Raw genomic sequence first — 21,220 nt, forward strand, 5'->3', positions numbered from 1 at the left:
TCCAAATAAGGAAGCAGAGAGCTGATCCTGGAAGGATTTGGAGGATGACTGGGGAAAAGCCGCAGCACGCTGGGGATGGGCCGGCGGCGGCCGGGGTCTGTCCGTTACCGGCAGATGGCAGCTGGCAGTCGGCAAAGAGCATCTCTCGGGGTGCTAGCCCTGCGTGGCCTTGCTCCTACAGCAGTGCAGGCAGCACAGGCCTTCTCGTTTCCATTGTGTGTGCAGGGCACAGTAAATTTATTAAGGTAAGAATTTATAAGCATTAAGATACCTATATGAATTGTGAAAGTACGGGAAGTGTAGAAGTGTGATGAAGTTGCACAGCAAAGGGTTTTCTTTGCTGTACTGCTTGTGGCATATTGTAAGATCTCCACTGAATCTGCAAGGAATTTTGCTTTAAAACAATTTTTGGCATTTAATTCGAAGTGTGTGAACAGAGCAAGGTCAACTGCGTACCAGGTCACTAAAATCATCAAATAGAGCAAGCAGGGCAAAAAGGGCTTCCTTCTCACAAGTCTACAAACACGTTGATGCTTATGTTGTTCTTTGATGAACTATTTGTGTGATGAAGTACTTGTTTAATTTATCCCCATCTACTGTTGGTAGAACTGCTCCCCGATTTCCAGTACCATGGAATTGCTTTGTATTTCAAACCAAAAATAAAAGCTTTATTTCTGCTATAAAAGTTGAAACTTCTTAATCTTCACTTTCTCTCTAAGCAAGCTGCATACAAGTTGTTTGCTCAGATGTATGGAATGTGTATGGAATGTGAATGAAAACTGATATATCCCCATGTCTTTTTTTCACACCTTCCTTTCTCCCACCCCTTATTCTTTCCCTTCGAGTACTTTTACATCTAGTGGTTTTTTTAGTTCAGTGTGTTTCGTGAATCTGTCTTGTCTGCTCAGGGCACTTGTGCCATGAGGACTCTGTTGGCTGTTTTTGTACTCGGTGCATTGTCTAACCATAAGTGCATTCACACATTTTTAAGAATGATCTGGCATCTTTTTTCATAACAATTGGACTTTAAATAGCCTAGGGAGGAATGTTTAGGGCAAAACTGGTGTGATGTTGGAGACTGAATTCTAGGCTGCCTTGCAAAAATTTTAAATATATGCTCTTAGGACATAAACTGTGTTTAGCTCTGACTAAGCCAGAGACATATTTATGAGCTTTTGGTAGGTTTTGTAGTTTGTGAAGCTACCTTAGTTGGGATGGTGATTTGCGGTGTCCTGGAACATGTATTTATTATGGGGCTTAGCTGGTTATTTGCCTGGATCTTTTACCACAGGAGAGCTGGGTTTAAGTTCCTAAGTGTGGGTAGGGTGGTAGTTCAGGAATTGGCTTGAAGAGAGTTAATGTGCATATGTGAAGGTGATATGCATATCACCTTCATCAGGCTTGTGCTTGCTTTTCTAAGTCTTGCCAATAAATGGATATTGAGATCTTCTAACAGCAGTACCTCGAGCTTTTAGGACAGAAAAGCTCATTTGGGGTGTGTTACAGTGGGAGTGGAATTGAGGGGCTTCATTGTAGCTTCTGCTTAATCACATGTGCTCTGGCGAGTCCACATTGTCCAGTTTGACAAGACTAGCTCTGATATCGCCAGTGCAATGGGAAAAGACTCTGATGCTGCAATGAGGGTATAGATACGTGCTGATGTGGCTTTTGTACTGCAAGCCTGTGGCACCATTCTGTAGCTGGAGTCCGTGCGCCTTCCTTCTCTGAAACAGAATCAAAGAGAAACATTAATTGCAGCAAACAGTTTACAAGCAAAAAGCTTTTCTGGTAAGTGGCTATGAAATGATCTCTTCCAGAGCTCGTGTGGAGCATTCTAAGTGTGGGGAGGCCATTGAGAGCCCTGAGTAGTTGCCTGGGCTGCTCTCTTTATGACTTTGACTAAATAATATGCACTTCTATATCTCAGAAGTGATGTAGGTGTGCACCCATATTGCTGCATAGATTAGATAAATTCACAGTGATATTTGAAGCAAAGGCTGTAGCTTGGGCTGGTGATTTTTATCCCACTGGGAGAGCAGTAAATAGTCTTAGATTGTAAAGATGGGACTAGAAATTGAGGTCATAGTATAATATGCAAGACCTTTTTTTTTTTTTTTTACCTTGTTTACTTTATGCCAGGCTAAGTATTTCATAGCAAAAGTAAATTTTTTGTGCAGTTTGTGAAATAAATAATAGAGAGATCCTGTTAAAAATGCATTGGCTGGCTTCCTTATTTTAATATTAATAAGGCAGGTTGCTACAATAAAATTAGCTCTGCATGGTGTTTGTCACTGTACTGCCAAAGCAATTGAGTCTAATGCCATTCCTTCCTGAAATGAATCCCCAGGAGAGCCGTATTTGTGCCATTCTGAAATTTCTAACCAGGGAAGTTGGAGTTGAACTGTAAATTACGGAAAATGCAGATTTTAATCTGGGAATCCCAAGTCTCTTTGGCCTCGAGGCTTTCTGGCTGCTTATGTGAGGTGTTTTAATGTTGTTTACACATGCGTTTTCTCTGCTGTAGTGACTAATATCCAATTGCTTGGCTCATCATGTTTACGGACAACTTGGTAATCACAGTCCAGAAACCTCTCCTGGTGGGGGCAAGACAATCTGAACCATGAAGGTACTTAGCTAGTACTGCAGCACCCTGGGACACAGTGCCTTTTGATTTGGGGGCAAGGGGCTGAAGGCAACTGAGGAAAGAGTGACATTGCAGTTGGCACAAAGGAGATAGTCCTTTTTTTTTGGTTTGTTTTTAAAAAGATCACTCTGTGCCTTTAAAAGGAAAAGCCCTTTACCAACCCTGCGCCCTGTAATTTATAGCATGCATTTATCTAAGCCACAGAGCAAAGGGAAAAAACCTGTAATCTTGATACATTTTGTTATGTGACCAGAACAGCATTTTTGTGCTTATAAATAATATGAACACTCGTTGTATTAGAGCCCTGTCAACTGAGGTGATACTTAGGTTAAAACAAGCATTAGGGGGTTATTTGATCACGGTTATAGATACACTTCTGCTGAAATCTGCATTTAAGGCAAGATTAAACTCTTTTCATTTTACAGTTTGCATTTTTAGTTTAGGATCCAAATTGGAATTACATTCAAGCTTTGCCTGCCAACTGAATCTTTGTAAGATTTTATTGAACATGGGAGTCTGTGAAGCAGGGAAGCACATATGTTTAAATACCATCAAGGTCTATGGGTCCAAATATCTGCTTAAGTGTTTTCTTGAAAACAGTCATGTTTCAAGTAGGCTTTTTAAATTTCCACTTTAAAGAAATGTCTTGAGAATCCAACAACTGGGAGACACTTTCTTAGCTGGCGAACACCCGTTCTGAATAACCAGGCCTTCGTAGTTCTATGTTATTTCTACTTCTTATGAGATGCTGTAGTAAAAAATTTGGAATTATAGATTGTTTATTGTATGTACTTTCTATAGACTGGATGAAGTTGACAGCTCAGCTTTACTTTAAGTGGTGTTACTGGCATCAGAAGTAAAACAACCCATGTCTTCCTCCCTTTTTAATTTGCAATCTGCAGGAGCCTTAGCTGAAAATGGAGAGAGAGATCTGTTGTAAATGTGAGTGATCCATTTGTGCAAGAGGCTGGGGGAGGTGGAATTCCTTCCATCTTCCTTGGGAAAGACATACGACAGAAATGTCTTGCTTGCTTTATGCCATTAGCCAAAGAGAAATTTCATCCAGAAGATGAAGGTGGTGGTTGTTTGTTTGGTTTTTTTCTTCCCTGAAGCACAAGGAAAGTGGGACAAGATGAACAAAAGGAAACTCTTAGCTTCTCCCTTCTTTCCAAATTACTGTAGAGAAAGGCAAAACAAGGCAAGACAGGTGTGCAACTGTAGCTGGGAGTGCCTCTGTGGACTCCTCGCCAATGTCAGCTGGATGATTGTTTCTTTTCCTTTATCCTGCACAAAGGGAAATGCTGGATGGAGAAAAGAAAATAGCTGTGTAAGCACAGGCCCACAATTTTGTCCCTATAGAAGGCATTGATTTACAAAATGGGGTCACCAACTACAGCCTGCAGCACTTTCGGGAAGACACTGGAGGAGCTAAGTCTGTTTTTTATGTTCTTTGACTTATTAGAATCTAGTCAAAATGTGATTTTTCCCATCTGGGTAAAGAACATGCTTGCTGTCTCGGGAACACTGTGTCTTCCTGGGTACAGAAAATGAAAGATGGGAGAGGAGACAGCTCACCACGTCATAGCTGAGAAGCTGATATTTATTCCAGACTTCAGCACTTGTTTAGGCTGTTCCCAGTCCTGTATTCTAAAAGATTACAATTTCTCTCTGCTGCTTTTCTTACTTCCTTTTTGGGGGGAAGGAACTTACTTCCTTTTTGGGGGACTTTTTTTCCTCTTTGGCCTATTTGCGTTGTATGTTCTTCACTACTTTGATTTGAAAGTGTTGCAGCTAACTTAAAACATTTTGGTATTCTCCTCTGCTTTTAGTGTGAAGATGATCTGCCTCACCGCCAGAGAGGTACAACTGAAATAGCACCTGAATATGGGCTAGAAGACAGAGTAGATGTTCGATACCTTCAGTGGTTAAATGGGAGGCTGAGGTTCCAGTGGCGGAGTTTGCATGCTCAGCACCAAGAGCAATGCAAACTTTTGCACAAGGTAAATGATTCTTCTAACTCACTATGGCATTGTTTATTATTTAAAAGCCTTGCCAGCTAGTGCTAAATGTACAAATTATTCTCGTTTGCTAGTTCTGCATTTTCTGTAGGTAAGAGTGAATTATTCTAAATATAAATACTCCCACCTTTCCCCAGTGGGGCAGAACCATGAGAAAATGAAATATGTACAGTGTTTGTAAGGTTATAATTGTTGTATAAAAGTCTCTCTCGCAGGTTGGCACATTAGTAACTTCTGCAACCATAGGCTCTCTCCATTTTTCTTAGAAAATGCCTGGTAGAAGCAAGACAGAGCATTCTGGTCCCACAGACAAGAAACAGTGATTCAGAACTATAAGTTCATCGGAAATGTGGATTCAAAATATTGAGCATGGATGTTGGAAGTAATAGCAGCAAAATAAAATGCAGTTTCCCTTTCTGAAGTACTAGGAAACATCTGAGCAGAACCCAAAATCTACCTGCTTTTAAATCAGGAATCAATAGTGGTCTCTACATTGCTAAGATTCCAGTTCTGTTCCCATTTATCAATAATGTTTATATGCCTGTCTGAAAATCACAGACATCTGGGAGCATCTTGTCTGCTTAGGATGGAATCAGCCTGCAGTCCCGAAGTTGACAGTGATGGTGACTGCAGAGACAAATTTTAAAAAATGGTGCTAAAGATAGTCCTAGAAGTTATTCAGTAATGTTTTCCCTAGGCCCCCTTTCTCCATTCATATCTCTTCAGGTAACTTATATGGAGCCACTTGGTATTGTACCCAGAACCTTCACAGAAAACCTTTTTGAGACTAAGAACAGTTTTGAGAAATTTCTCCTCAAAGAACAACATTTATCAGAAAGTTGTCAGAATCAGAACCAAGAGGGTTTTGAATGAAGATGCCTTCTTGGTTTTAATCCTGTGTCTGACAGAGCAATTCTGAAAACTGTAATGAGGTTACATTTTGTTCTTTACATGAATTGATTGCTAGGGAAGATGTCTGATTGACAGCCCTAGGGAAAGATCAGGTGCTGTGTGTGCAGCATCTAAAATAACCTTTTGCTTCTCGTTGCCCACTGCGAATGTGCTTTCCTGATCTGGGAACGAAGACAGCAATTCACCGTAAGTGCAGGTGCAGTCCTTGGCTTTTGCACTAAGATTACAGACAGCTATTGGGAGAGGTGGCTTAGTGATATAAATAAAACTCAAATGAAATGATTGGCATCTTCTCCCCTTGATAAGCTACCTCTATTTAAGGTATGCTGATTTTTATAGTAGGTGAGGCAAATATCTCCATAACTCATCATCAGTGCTCTGATTTATGTAGTACTTGGCAGTAACAAATCATTAGGCAGCTTCAATACCTCAGCTTGCAGTTAATGAGACCAAGGAAGAATTAAGAGCAGGTTGAACCTGGGGCCTTGAGTACAAACAGAGGTGGTCCAGATCAGGCACTGAAATGATGAAGAGATGTGCTGATTGGGCAACATCCTAAACTCGTTGACAGGAGAGCTGATGACCTCCTATGGGGATTGTACTTTGAAATAAACTTGGACTTTTTTTTCCCCTGTGGCTATCCAAGGAAAAATGTTTGCTAAAGTTAAACTGTTACAGTCAGACAAATGTAAGAGACAGGTTAGTTATGCTGCAGTTCCCTGGACCACGATTTCCAGAATCTGGAAGAATAAGCAGTTTCTCCGTTCATCCAGTTTCCCAGAGCTGCCATTACTGCCTTCTCCAACAGTCATCACTGGACTAAATTGAAAGCAATAAGTGGTGCTGGTGATGATTCTTACGATCAGACTATGTTCTGCAGTGTATGTAGAGGGCTGCCATCATGGATGTGTACACAGGAGGATAGATTGGAGCCCAGCTCCTCTGTATGTGATCACACACTGATATTATGTGTGCTCAAATATGTATGTGCAACTGTGGGAGTTCTGTTCAGAGCTGTAATAAAATACAGTGCTCTGATTTATATTTTAGTCTGAATTAAAAGCAGGAAAATTGAAAGGTAAAAGTGACTTTGGAAGGGACTTCATTACAGTGCCACATTAATGTTAACATTTACGGTAACACAAAATATAACATACTTATACAATTTAACAGCTGCATAAACAATAATTGATATTTCCTGACTCTTTATAGAGAAATTTTGGCTGTGCTACTGCATTAATTTTAAAACTTTTAAAGTAGTCTGCTATGTGTTAGAAGATGGAGCTGACCCAATATGACCTCTATATGAGCTGTTGCTTTTCTCATATAAACCACAAACACAGTATGCAAAAGGCTAATGAGTGTTATGTTTTTTAATTATGCTGACAGATTTACAGAGGGCTTTCTCTACAAAATGATAATTATGGCTTTTACTAGCTCTGTTTAATAACTTAACAGGTTATGTATCTCAACTGTGGAACAGTCTTATTTACTGCTGATCACCAGCTATAATTTTTGCCAAGCAGTGGCGACACTTCCACAGATTTCATTCTGTGACTCACACAGGCTCTAAAATACCATATTCTCTATTTGGGGCTTTCTGAGAAAAACACATCACACTTGGAAAATATGTTCTTATTCAGGAGATGACTGCTTTTCCACTCTGTATTTTTTAAGTATGGATATTGCTACTGGAAGTAAGAATTGTACATAGAGGATCCAGCAAGAGGCTACCAAGATAGTCAAGGACTAACTAAGTTGGGCATGACCTCCAAGAAGAGGTTGAGGGAGTTGGGCTTATTTGCTCTGGTGGAGAGGAGGCTGAGGGAGAGGTCACTTAATAGCTGCCTTCAGCTATTTGATGGGTGGTTACAAGGATGGTAGTTACAAAGATGGATCTACGGTCTTCTCAGCAGTACCAGAAGACAAAGGGGAAGGGGCCACTGATTACAGCTTGGAAGGTTCAGACATATTAGAAAAAGCTTCTCTGGGATGATGGGCAGCATTGGAGCAGGTCACCAGAGATGCTGAATGGTCTCCATCCTTTGGAGATTTTTAAGACTCACATACACAAAGCCACAAACTGATGTTGGCGATAGTCCTTGTTAGAGCAGGAGGTAGGACTAAACACCTCCAAAGGTCTTTTCCGTTTCTATGATTTTGTGAAAAAATTCTGAATCGCTTGGGTGATCAGGGACATGTACTTTCAGGTTAGAAGTGATGACTCATGTCTTAATGAAATACTACTGAAGAAAGGGTAAGGGAGCAGTACGAGGGAAATATGAAGGGGAAACAGGCAAAAATAAATGGCTGTTCTTTCTCTAAAGTACACAAATGAAAACTGATACTGATTGCTGGGGCCTCTATCTACTCTGTCCTGCCCGCAGCCCCTTAAGGTTGATGGTATGAAGTTCTGTAGTAGCCAGTGTAGGTTACTGAAGAGGGAAGCCTTCCTGGAGCTACAGCCGGTCATGTTTTGGGAATTGCTTGTTAGGTGGTCTGACTGGCTGTTCCTCTTTGCTAGTTCTTCTGACAAGCTGCTTTTCAGTGACTTCAGCTTCCATAAGGCATGTTGAAGCTTACAGACACACACATGTCCTGCTGTAGGAGGAAGACTTCCTTAGGGAAATCTTAACCTCTCTGTTGCTGAGGAATTTTGCAGCCTGAGGCTATGAGCTGTTGAATAACATTATAATGGCTTCTCAACGTGAACAGGTTGGCCTGCTTTGAAAGTATAATATAGTAATACCATTATAATTCCCTGGAAATTCTCAGTGGTACATATTTACCTGATATACCTTCAAATATATGGAAGCGTGAAGGATAAATTACTGTGTTAAGGCATGCCTCTCGGTTCCTTCTATTCTGTTTCTTCCTCTTTCTGTCAAGTGCCAGAGGAATATCTGTCTGCCTGGTTTTTGATCCCTCTTGAATTCATAGGGGAGAGCAGCTGGTTTTAGTTAGGCTTTGAATTACCACTTTGCCTTAAAAAATGTGAATGAGAAGCCTTGCATAGTTTGAGAAAAACAGGTAGAAACCTGGATAGTTTAAAACTGGCATTGTTTTTTTAGGTCTGTTAAATGCACTGTGTCACAATCAGCATGTAAAAAGAAACAGCAGAACAAGTGATTTTCTGCAAAACTGGTGGATTTCCTTTGGGTATTTTCAGCTATCCTCCATCCACTAAAGACTAGGACAGAAATTACACCTGAAATAGGGGAGAGTTAGATCAGGTTCAGACATGAATTTTATTAAGCAGGTGAACATCTGATTGTGGACTATGTGTATAGGTTAGTAGGAATAAAATGATATTAAATGGAATTCTTGATGATAGAAGAAGAGTTTAACATAATTGGCATTATCAGATCATGGTAAAATGAAAATAATGGTTGCAGTATACTTGGAAACTGTAAGAGCAGGAGTTGTATTCTGTCAGTAAGAATGCAGAGCAGCACTGGGAAATACCTCCTATGAATGGAGTGGCTTCTTGTGCCTCCTCTAAGATAAACAATATAAAATAAGATGTATTACAGTGGATTGGATTGGTTGTATCTATGTATCTGATGTTGTAGTAAAAGACTAAAGGGACAAGGACAAAGTCTTGATCTCTGAATAACAGAGGACAGAGACTGGTGCTGGGTGATTACCTCATTGTCAGTAATTTATGAGTGAGCTAAACTGCAATTGTTAGACGCATCTGCATCTTGGCATGAAGAATCTACCATGTTACTCTGTAAATTACTACATTGGGTAATTATATCTTGTTTGTCTTGAGATATTTGGTTTAAAAATCTTTGTTTTTTCCTAAAGTGAAGTTGCCATTAGATCTCAATAGTGCATTCTTTAATGCAGTAGAAGTTTTTCTTCTCGTGCAAGCGTGTGTGAACTATGAACAAGCCCCCTTTTCATCTTCTCTTAGGTGAATTAGACAAGCTGATCTCCCTGCAGGGTGTCTAAGCTCAAGGGTTTTTTGGAATTGGTACTGGAAACTCCCCAGAAGTGGTGTTCAGTGGGGGGCTGTGCCTGTACTCTCATGCAAAGGTTAGTGTAAGGTTAAATCAGCCCTGCTTCCACCTCAGTCCATTCCAGTGCCGTGTAGAAACAGCTACACATGCTCTGTCTCTCATCTGCTACTTTTACCTTGGTACTGTTTCCCTTTTTAAGCCTTTTTCATCTTCAGTATGTTGTGGTTATCAATAACAGATTGTGAAAGTACAAATACTGGATTATTTCAGTTACAAATACTGGATTATTCCAGTATCCCTGTAGCCTGATCTCAGGGGAACACCTTATTCCTCTGTTGTTACAGCTTTAGAGTATTTGTTTTGGGCTTTAGCCAGTGATGCTCCTGCAACATACTTTTGAAGAGGGGCTGAAATTCATTCCTGGTGCTGGAGGCCCAAAGGTTTGGCAGCCAGAGTTACGCAAGAATGCAGCAGGGAGAGAAGTGGCAAGTAGAAAGGAAGAACATTGTGTGGGGAGGTGCTCTTTTATTTTTAAACTCGCGTAGCTCTGCACATGTGACAGATGGTTGTCACCAGAATTGAGTTTTGGGAAAGGAACGCTAAAATATTCTGAAGTTTCAGGGAAGGGTTGATAATTACCCAGTGCCTGTCAACTTTAAAATAGTTGTCAATACCCAAGTGTATGATAAAGTTCATATTAGAATAAAGTAAGAAAAGCAGGAAACATTCTCTGTCTTCTGGCAGAAATATTAATGAAATATGAGCGATTGTCTGACAAATGTGCACTGCTATCTTGTTTGGCAGCTGCAGTTATTACAGTAACAAAGGGATCAGCTCTGAATAGGAGGAATTGCTTTTTATTGTTCCCTTGACTAACTTGGGAAGCTTCTTCATCAAGTAATTGATGATACCATCACCAGCGCAGCTGGAACAAGGTCCCAGTAAGCGAAAGCCAACAATATATAGCAGCAAAAGAGAAACTTACTGTAACTAGGTAGCATTTTCTGCTTTAAAGGAAGAAATAAAAAATTATTCTGAGGGTATCCCTTACCTCTGTTAAGACTTCTGCTATCTGTGTAAATGGCTTCTCCTTTCATGCTATGCACAAGAGCGTGTGTAGTGTAAGGAAAAACACTTTAAGACAGGATGAAAAGAGAAATCTTTCAGTTTTACTGTGGTGGCAGCAGTAGCAATTCCTGCATGTGGTTCTGGTAACAATACCAGATGGACCATTTTGTGAGATGATTGTGGTGCATGATCATAATTTCCTGCAGGCTGTTTTAAAAAGGTCTTTTGTATTGGTGGTAGTAGTTACATTTGTACTTGTCCATTGGGAATGGGCAACATTACAATGGAATTGTAACTGTTGGTTCACATCACCATTCCAATCCATGCAGGCGTTTAGATGGTAGCTAATGACGTTGTTAATTATCTGGTTCTTGTACTGACAAATATCTTTTAACTTAATCTATTCCAGATCCATTTATTCACTAGTGGCTCTCATGTGGACCAGATCCTTGGACATTTTTCTATCACAGAAACAGATCTCGTTAGACAACCAGAAAACTACAAGCAGGTAATGCTTCTCCTGTAATTCTTGGATGCTTAGTATGCTTTACATAAACATTGTTCAGAAGACTGCATTCCTTGTAACATGTTTTTAACTTGGTTTCCAACAGATGTAAGGGCTTATATTATTGAATTGTCTGTCTGTCTCCTCACTTATAACTTGTATCCACCAAATGGTTTCTTCCAGTTTGATAGAATACAGACATAACAGTATGAGGCTAAGTTTTGTAAAAACTGGTAGACAGAGAGTGGGGAGAGACCTGACTGAAAGTGCCGCTGAAGAAAAGGCTTGTAGAATAAAACATTCTAGATCAGTTGGTTGACTGCTGTTACGTACTACCAGTAACCACATCTGGGCAAGTCAGGCAGAGTGTCTGCCTGTGACCTTGCCTGAGTGGGTTGTCATGAGAATATGGAGAGATCTGATTTACCTCTCCAGGAGAGCCAAAGCACATCTGATGCTGGGTTCACTAATTGCGGAAATTATACCAGTTGACTACCTTTTTGGATGGTAGTAAGCAGCTTTATTTTGAGAAATGTTTTAGAAGCACAGAATGGTTGAAGTTGAAAGGGACCTCTGGAGGCTGCTCAAGCAGAGTCACCTAGAGCAGGCTGCCCATGATCATGTCTAGACAGCTTTTGAACATCTCCAAGGATGAAGACTCCACAGTTTCTCTGGGCAACCTGCTCCATGCTCAGTCATCCTCACAGTAAAAAAAGTGTTTCCTTATGTGTTCAGACAGAACCTCCTAGGGCAACATCATTTTTCCTAGTGTACTATTTTACCCGTAAATATATATTTCTGCTGCTCGCAAATACTCAATTGTCATAGATGTTTCAGTTTATTATTTGAAGGTAGTACAATTCACTTGTTTTAATACAATATAATAAATTTGTTTTACAAATCAGTTTGTAAAAGTTCATTCAATGTGAAACTGAAACAAGATTGAAATTGTAAGCTCAGCCCTAACAAAATCAATATTTGGCAAATTTCTGCAGTCTGTCCAAATCTGTTTACTCAAAGAAGATATTCTTTCTGCTGCTACCTTAAGAACAGAAGTGGGTATTGTAAATACTGCACACAAAGAAATCCAGAAAAGTAGATTTGAAGGTGGGGGATAGTCTTATGTTCAAACCCCCTAAAGTAAAGTGCATGTTAATCTTTCATTACTGAGCATTCCTCGGATGAATGGTTCACATCCAGCCTCTTGATAAGGTTCAGCTGTTTAGAACATTTTCCTGGAAAATTATTGTTTTTCTAGAGCAAGTTGCTAAGTCAGTTTGAGATTTCTTTTTCATTTCTGCTTCACAGTCCCCCTCCTACGGTTTGCTCAGCAGCTTAGAATACACAGCAGCACAGTCCTCTGATGCCTCTACTTTAGAGTCTTCCAGAGCTTAGCAAATGTCCAGAGAGGTCTGGTGGGCTGGTACTAGAAACTTCTAGGCTGTGTAGAAGGACTTTGCAACTACCTTTTTCCAAAGCCTTACCCTGAATATGTCACTGATCTGTTACACTAAAATGTAACAATGCTCTAATAAAGCCTATTTGGTTTTTACTGTGCTGTTGATCATTCCAGGGGTTTTCTTTATTGCATGCTGCTCCCTTTCCTGGATGTCTGCTTCAGGTGTGCCATTCAGTGGAGGCTGTGAGGGTAAAATGGAAAGAATCTTTTTGTATTTTAAACGTTGTGGTTAGGTAAAGTGCTATAGTCAAGAAGGGTTAAGTGGGCTTAGTTAAATGTTGCTTAGTTAAAATCGGTGGAGGTTTCATTCCGCCTTTCCCAGGCTTAAACAGCAAATAAATTATACGAGGGACACCCCTTCAAAACAAGGGTGACTGCTGCGAGGGGCAGAGGCAGGGTGCCAGAAGATGTTTTATTCAAATAAACTATGGATGGCCACAGTCTCCATCTCCAGTTTCTGGTCTCTAACAGGTGCAATCCCAAACAGGCTCCAGCTCCAGTGCATGTGTGTTGGAAATTCTTTCTTATGTCACTTACTGCTTCGTCTGGTCCAAAATTGGAATTGTTTGTCAGCATAATCAGCTGTGAAATTGTTAACCTCTTGAAGCTCTTGAACCTATTCAAGAAAAGGGGTTCCTCTAAGCTGCTCTCTTATGCCTGATTCTAAAATAAAAAAGAAAAATTGCAGGAAATTGTCACAACACTTCAGTACACATATTTTCAAGAGACTTAAAATTCTTATTGTCATCATTTGAGCAATAATCTCTGTAGTTTTTGTCTCCCCTTACCCTTATTTCCCAAAAGCAGCTTCCAGAAGTCATATACCCAGTATGTATGAAGAGCCTGATATAACAAGGTGGTATGGACTTGAGAAGGCAAGGCTGTTTCAAGTGTCAGTTTTCCAGATGGATATAACATTCAATATGCAAAGTGATGCTTCTTAGGAAAATGTAACAAAAAGCCTCTAATTTTCAAATATCTTGATAAGATTAAGTAACTTATGCATATGTGAATAGCTTCGTTTTCAAATATTGGTGCAGATGGCAGCACTCTGCCAAATGTTTTTTCCAAAAACTGTGAAATAATTTTTTCTCCTTAAGTAATGTGACATTTCTGTTAATGTTACCTCAAATAACAACCTGCTGCATGGATCAATAAAAAGAGCAAGCATGTCAATATGTCTTACTGTAATGCACTCCTGTTGGTGCATGGTGTTATGAATTCCTTCTCATGTTAGGCATCCTTCAAAGGATAGAAATGCAAAGTGGATTGAAGTGTCAAAAATTAGCTATCACAGAAGGGACATTGGGCTGGTTTTATTGAATCCCAGAGTTCATTTTCATCAAAAATATCCCAAGATATAAGTTGCTCTGACCTGTAATAAAACAAGAGATGTTTAGTCTGACAGGAAAAGTGCGATAGGATACACATAGCTGGGAAGTTAAACTTCAGTTTGCGAAATGGAAAAGTCATGCTACTCCTTTTCTATAGAAGTTGCACATTAACTCATTTAAAATGTTCTTCCCTTGGATTTCTGACTATAAAACTCTTTTAGTGAGCTTTTATGTACAGGGATTTTACTGGACATTATTATTCTTTTATTATCATAAATTTCTTTGTCAGATTCATAGAGCTGGAAGTTTTCCAAGCGTAATAGTTTTAATTATATTTTTCTCTAGTGAGGCATGATCAAAATTCCAACATTTCCTGCGGTTTGGCTTGGCTGTGGTTATATATGTGTGTGGCTGTGAGTCACAGGTCACTGCTGTGTTTAGTTTCTGTGCTGCCCAAGGGTGTCAGTCAATGGGAGGTGACGTTATTTCAGCTGGTGTTCAATTGCTAGTTGAAGTACATGTGCATGCTCATGTTAGCTCTTGACCTCTACGTGTATGTCCTTTCTTTCCCAGGATGCTGTCGTGACTTTTTGAACACTCTCTGGCTTACAGAGTGTTGCATGAGAAATATGCTGGTGGTCATTTTCTCAGCAGAAGCGCCTCGGTCACTGGTGATGGTTACGGAGCTGTTTGCCTGTGAGGCCGTGCTGGAGTGTGCAAATTGGGGACAATGACAGGGCGGCGGTGTGCAACAGGCTGTGCATTGCTAGGGAGCTTGGATGTTCATTGTGTCTTTTCTTTAAAACCACTTGCATGTATCACTTAGAGTATGCTAGAACATAGTCTAGTGCATCTTGAATGTCTTGTGTTTTGGTACGTTTTCCAAGCTGTATTGGTACTGCTTGTTTTTAAATGGTTCCCCAGTGTGACCGGGGGGCTGCTGTTATTTGCCAGCCTGAAGTATCTTAGGGCAGAAATAGAGTTCCGGTCTCTGGCACTGCAGGTGAAATAGTTTGAAAGTGTACTGGGGAGAGTATGCAGAGGATGTGGCTGAGGGTAGGCAACATCTGCCCCAGACTCTCCAGGGCAGTGTCATTTATCTGTGAGGAGGCAGTCACGTTCCTCTTGTGACTGTGAGGACAGTGGTTGTGATGTAGGACCGATTAGGTAGTTTTTCATCATTGTGAGCATAATAGAATCCCATTCTTGTCTATGAAGCCCATTTACCTTAATTCTGCATTGCAGTGTCACCAGTTCTGATGTTTTACCTTGAGCTCAAAAAATGTATGTTGCACTTCAGAGTCATTAAATTAACTTTCTCATCAAATTGTTACCATATAGAGCTCAATTAACTCTGAAGCAAAGCAACCTAGTCTTCAGTTTCTTCTGTCTCTTCTTATACTGCTTTATATGTGGAATTCAATCTTGCAGGCTTTGTGATTAGCAGAGATTAAAAGTTGTAGTCCGAACTCAGGTCATTGGTACAATGAATAAAGATGACACCTTTAAATGCCAGTAGATCAATTTACTGAGTGTGACAGCAAATAAATAATGTAGCTGTCTGCCAGGTGAACATGTAAAGAAATTAATAGAACTTGGGTGTGAATAGCTAATAATTTTGTTTCAGAATTTTATGAAAAATATTTATAATTGATCATTAACATGTTTTAAAGGGAATTTATTTGGCTTAAGGAACTAAGGTCCTTGGTAGCAAGTAAATAGGAGCAAACAAATAGTCTGTCTGACTTTGCATACATAATGTATGGTCAATTCTATGCCCATAAAAAAATTCAGGTGACCTTTAGCTCTCCAAGCAGCAAGGATTGTGTGGGATGGGATAGGATGGTATGGGCATAGCATTGATCTGCTTTCTGGACTGTTCATGTATCAGGGAAGGAAGCCAATGCACAGTATGTGTATTGCTTCTTCAGTCAGATGGGACTCCATAACTTCTTACTGGGACATTCAAGGGGTAAACGATCAAGTTGTCAGCTAAGTTGATTGTGGACCCTAAATCTCATGGCAGTTTCCATTTAAAACATGTGTCCCAGATGGGTGACACAACAGGTTTGTTCTCTGCGAGTAATAGCCATGGTTTGAATTCATGCAAAGTACTAAAGAGTTTCTGTTCTTTTTCAGAACAAGTACGTTCAGATTGGGAGCATTAGGAACTGATAGGCTTTGAACTTTCAAAAATGTTGAGCATGCATTTACTAGTTACTTTGTATGAAATTTGAGTTTTCAGTTTGCGTCATGTGCATGCACGTGTGGGCTTGTGCACTTCTTGCATAAAGTCCTCCTTATGTGCTGAAGTATTTTATCTGCATAGGCATGTTAAACGGTAAGATCAACCAGTATATTCAGTGCACAAATGTGAGACCATGCACAAAAGTGCACCATGTGAGAGTTTTTGGTCCATTTCCATCCGAGTGACAGCACTACCTCCTGGAATGTATATGAAGGCAGAGCAGCAAAAGTGAAGTCTGTTATCTAATACAACTTATTCAGCTGGTTACTGAACAATTGCTATGGTATTGCATTATCTCCAGAAATGGACCCTAAGTTGCTGATTGTCTTGGATGAAAATAGAATAACTATGGCAAGATAATTCCAGCTGCTGTGTGCCGGGCTGTATTTAGTGTCCTTGTGCTGGTTGTTTGGGACTTCATGGAATGTTCCTGGTGGTGACAGACACTGCAGGCAGGCACTAAATGAAAATAAACAGTTAAAACCCTGCTGCTAAGCTTAACACTGTGTCGCATTACTGATTTGACACAGACCTGTGCTAGTATGTAGTATTTCTGTAATCAACCCTGTTATGGTCTTGTATGGCAGCGGTGAAGGATATGTAGCCTTATTTGAATTTCAAAGAGCCTGCTAGGGGACCATCTAACGTTTTATGAAGTCCTTCCATCTGTTGTACAAGAAGCAGTTGAACCAACACATTTCTCAGAGTGTAGGTACCAATGGAAAAAAATCACATTCATGCTATAGTCTGTGATGCTGCTGTGTAGAAGATTAATTCGGAAGCGAAGGCTTGTACTGCATGCAAATTCCAGAAAAAAGATTTGTTGTTTTCTGAAAAAATTACCTTGAGCTTCAAGGACAAACTGCCTTCATTGGTATAAATTGTCGTAGATTGATTATCTTCTGCGATGCTCTGGCAACTAATTCTGTTTGATCTGGCCCTCAGCTTTTTTTATGTTCATTGCTTCATTCCCTTGGTAAAAGCCACAGTTCTGTCATTTCTATCATGGAACAGGATCAGTATTTCATGTTGTAACTACTGTTCTAATTAAGGACAGCTTTGCCTATTTGTCATCGTGTTTCAGTTTCTTGAAGGGAAAAAATACTTGAAATTTCTCAAGTGGACCCTACATAAAAAATAATACAGCATAAAGTTCAAGAGTAATTGCATGGGGCTTGTGAGTATTTGTGAAAATATGGGGGTTTTTTTTCTTTTTCTTTTTTTTTTTTCTGTGCATGTTCTGTCTGAAATCCCTCCTTGGCCAGTCTTGACTCCACAGAAATCTTCATGGAGATTCATTTTACTAGGTGTTATGCCAGGCTCTGTGTGAGCTCTTCATAGAAAGATTGTAGCACAAACCAATTTTCAAGGTGGGGAGAGACCGTGTTGCTGTGAATGAGATAGGAAAGGTGGAGAACAATCTTCCCCAAAGGAATACAAAGGTCTGTGACACAGTTCTTGGAGCAATGGGGTAGAAGAGACAGCCAAGCCCCAACGGATCTAAACACAATGAGATTTTAGACTTACTCTACACACTGCCAGAATAAACTTAGTTTGAATCAGTAGTGACTCCTGACCATTTACTAAATCTGCTTACAAGGCTTCAGATGACCAGAATATTTGGGTTCTGGCATTGTTGAATTTTCAGAACAAGTAAGCTGATAGATTCTGTAGCAAGAACAACTGTTTTTCTTTTCTGTTTGCAGAACTTTTTAAAGGCACAGGTTTTTCTAACCCAATGCATCAAAATTTTTACCTGTTTAAGCAAGTTTGGTTTTCATTGATGATTGCTGCTGGGTGTATCTTAAATAAGTTCTTTAATGATGAAATGAGAAGAAGTTCTAGAACCTGCTGACCTTTAATAAATTTCAGGGTTCAGCAAAGAATTGTATGTTAGACCCATGGACACACATGTTTTGAAAAGGTCAATTATGACAAATTTTTTGAATTTGCATAATTATGCTCGCCACAGCACTTTGAATAAAAATAGCAAATGCTTTGCCCTTTTAAAGTATTCAGGTTTTCCTCTCTTCCTGTCTTTAACTTGCTTTTACTAAGCCATTCTAACATTATTCATTGAAGAACACAGGGAACATGGACTGACTGTGTTAGGAGCTGCAGGTTGGGGAGCCAAAGTAGGGCTCTGGACAGGCAGAGGAAAGGGGTAGGATGGACAGTGAAGAGCCTCTTTGCTCTGGCTTGCATTCAGTGAAGTCAGGAGCTGGAAGAGACTAGTTAATCTGTTGACCCAAGAATCTGATCTTGCAGATAAGAAATGGGTATCTCTGCTGCTGCAGGAGGAATTTTCAAAAGAACAAATAAATTAATAGTCTAAATTGAAGATGATGCAGTGTACCATTAGTAGTATTACTTTAAGTATGTTTATTAGGATATTTTATCCTAGAACTATGGTATCATTCAGTGCCTTGTTTCTGAGTTAGAGCTGTGGTGAAGAAAGTGGTTGATGAAGGTGAAGTAGTAGCAATAAGAGTGGGAGAATTGTTGGAGGAGGAAGGAAGCCTTAATAGCTGAAGCAGTGGAGCTTTGTCCTGGAGAGCTTCAATACTTCTCTGCCTTTGGGTTCTCGAGTTCCCTGCGGCAAGTTACTTAAACTAGACTTTCCATGGTGGGCTGCCGATGGGATGGTCACATTTTTTGTGTGCCCAATTCGATGCTCAGAGATCTGATTTCTGGAAATGTTGAATATTCCTAGCTGCTGCTGAACTTGGTGGGACCTCTGCTTGGAGTCCCTCAAGAGTTTCAGCAGTGCAGGCAGCATCATCTAGAAATGTCAGATTTAACCCCAGATGGTGTAGTAGGTCCTTGCAGCACACTGCTCTGCTGAAGTACGGGGCCAGATCCTAGAGTCAGTAGAGTGGTGTGCGTTAATGCAACCTGGGCCAGCTGCCTGGTTTCTTCCACTAGAGCTGATCAGCCAAGGCAGTGTGCCATGGCTATGTTGGCTCAGGAACTAACTCAATGAAAACTACCTAACGCACCTCTGCAAGTTGTTGAGTTGCACTGGGTAGATGTATTCATTAAGTGCTTTATAGTAATTTTTAAATTCTCTGAAAAATCGCGTCTCAGAAGTCTCAGTTAAGGCATCCAAAAGAAATGGAAGCATTTTACTTTCATCTCTTTGCTTTCATTTCCCATTTGTAAAATGACAATAATACTATCATCTCATCTCACATGGGTCATTAGGAAAGATAACTTGTTTATGTGGAAGATAAAAATTCTGTCTCCAGAATGGGATTTGAATGATGTATGGCAAATAAGTCCATGGCTTCCCTCTGAAGAATAGACAGAATAATATGCAATTTAAAAGGAAAAGGAATAGCTTGTGGAGTGAGCACCAGCCATTCTGTGCCCTTGGTGAGACAGATTATGAAGGGAAATATTTTGGTCACGTAATTCTAGACCTTATACACATGGGATGGTCAAATTAGTGTTGTTTAGGTAGCTTGAATTCTGGCACTTTTTAACTTTGAATGCTTCAGTTTCCAACCTTAGCAGTTATCTTGCTGGGTTGTGCATTAAAAGTGTAAAACATACTTACTGCCATGTGCTCTGAACAACAGTGCCAGTCAAAGCCAATGCTTTTTTTTTTTTTCCCCCCGTTAAATTACTTAACGTTTTGTCTTGTTGTTCCAGCCACAGTTACTTTAGACATTTTACATGCATGGTAGTCAGATTGGTGAGAACTAACATGAGAGCTGACATATTAATATTGCAGAGGAGAGCAGATCTGATAACATACTGAATTATATATGGGGCTCCAGCACCTAAATGCAGGAGGCCTGGAGGCTCACACAAGAAAGCTCGAGGGAGCTGAATGATCCAGAGTACTCTATTTTTTTTGATGGTGGTTGTTCAAATAAGAAAGAGTGGAGGCTGTAAAGATGGATTTAATATGAAGGTCACCTGCAGGCTCAAACGAAATATAGCCTCTGTGCTGCTGTATGATGAGCAGGGTCAGGAGTGCGGCAGTGATACTTCGCTGGTCTGAGCTGGCTTTCTGACCCTGTCCAAGACTCCTGCCCTGCCCTAGACTACTGCTTTCCCCTTGGTGCCCTGACATTGGTAAGCTGAATGATGGAGCAAGAACTGGCTTTAAACCCCCATGGGTTATGTTGGTTGAAAGATGTATTTTTTCCCTCTAGATATCTCTAGTTTGGTCTTTTGGTGGTGTAATGTCAGGAGCAGAGTGCCTACCATGGTGCTGTGCACAGTGACATCTGCTACACTGGGATGGGTAGAATTTCAGAGCCTGCAGGGAGGATGAGCTGTACTGGGAAACCCACATTTTCCTTGTGCGTGAGGATGTTCAGCACAATACATTAAAGAGTTTTGTTCCTCTTAGCGGGACTGCCTATATCACCTTTAAAATCCAGAATACTTACTACGTACTGTTGTTTTTCTGGGAGAAGGCTCTGTTGGTTTGAAGCTTGGTACATTGAAGGTTATTGAAATTGGAAGAAGCTGTTGTATTTAGTTTCTTCTGGCTGTGTACATGGGAACCCCTCCTTACAATTACTTTAGCAGCAGCGGATACTGTCTTACAAATGGGGAGATTTGGTGGTTGTTTTGTATTTCCTGTAGAGTAGGAGAGTGGCTACTGAGAAAACAATTTAAAAATGAAATAAAAAAACTCTTGGTGATTCAAATATCATTTTTCCTTCTCACATTTCATCACAAGGAAAGAATAAGCACTAAGAAAGCAAAGAAACTGTCAGTGACAGCATGTGCTGCCCACCCCGTGCTGCGTGGCAGGAACAAAGAATTTTATTCCTGCCTTTTTTTAATGATTCACTCTACAGAAGGAGGGGGTAGGCTGCTATGTCATTTTCCTTCTGAAATACCGTAGGCAATTGGTTTTCAGTTCATTTGCTGACATTTATCACATAAAACATGGTTTGCTATAGTAGTTATTAAAACCTGTTGGAAACAGCGGATCAGGTACTCATTTGCAAAAATGAGGCAGAGCAGATGCAACCCTTGTCATCCGTGTAAAATCAGGAAGAATTACAGAGGTCAAATGGCTTCAAAGCTGCTTTTAGACAGTGT

At 40.2% G+C, this 21,220-nt stretch overlaps 1 protein-coding gene across 5 annotated transcripts in view; it reads left to right on the forward strand.

Moving 5' to 3' along the window:
• TEDC1 (tubulin epsilon and delta complex 1) overlaps positions 1-21,220 on the forward strand; it is a 78,634-nt gene that overhangs the window by 19,060 nt on the left and 38,354 nt on the right. For 3 of the 5 annotated variants that reach the window (XM_075508108.1, XM_075508105.1, XM_075508107.1), the window contains exons 4-5: positions 4,474-4,644; positions 11,017-11,115. In XM_075508108.1, the coding sequence (XP_075364223.1) occupies positions 4,474-4,644; positions 11,017-11,115 (270 nt within the window). Of the gene's footprint in view, positions 1-29; positions 246-4,473; positions 4,645-11,016; positions 11,116-21,220 lie in introns of those variants that run through there. The other 2 variants (XM_075508110.1, XM_075508109.1) reach the window with 2 other exon arrangements.

The sequence above is a fragment of the Mycteria americana genome, chromosome 7 (assembly GCF_035582795.1).
Source record: "Mycteria americana isolate JAX WOST 10 ecotype Jacksonville Zoo and Gardens chromosome 7, USCA_MyAme_1.0, whole genome shotgun sequence".
NCBI classification, from domain to species: domain Eukaryota; kingdom Metazoa; phylum Chordata; class Aves; order Ciconiiformes; family Ciconiidae; genus Mycteria; species Mycteria americana.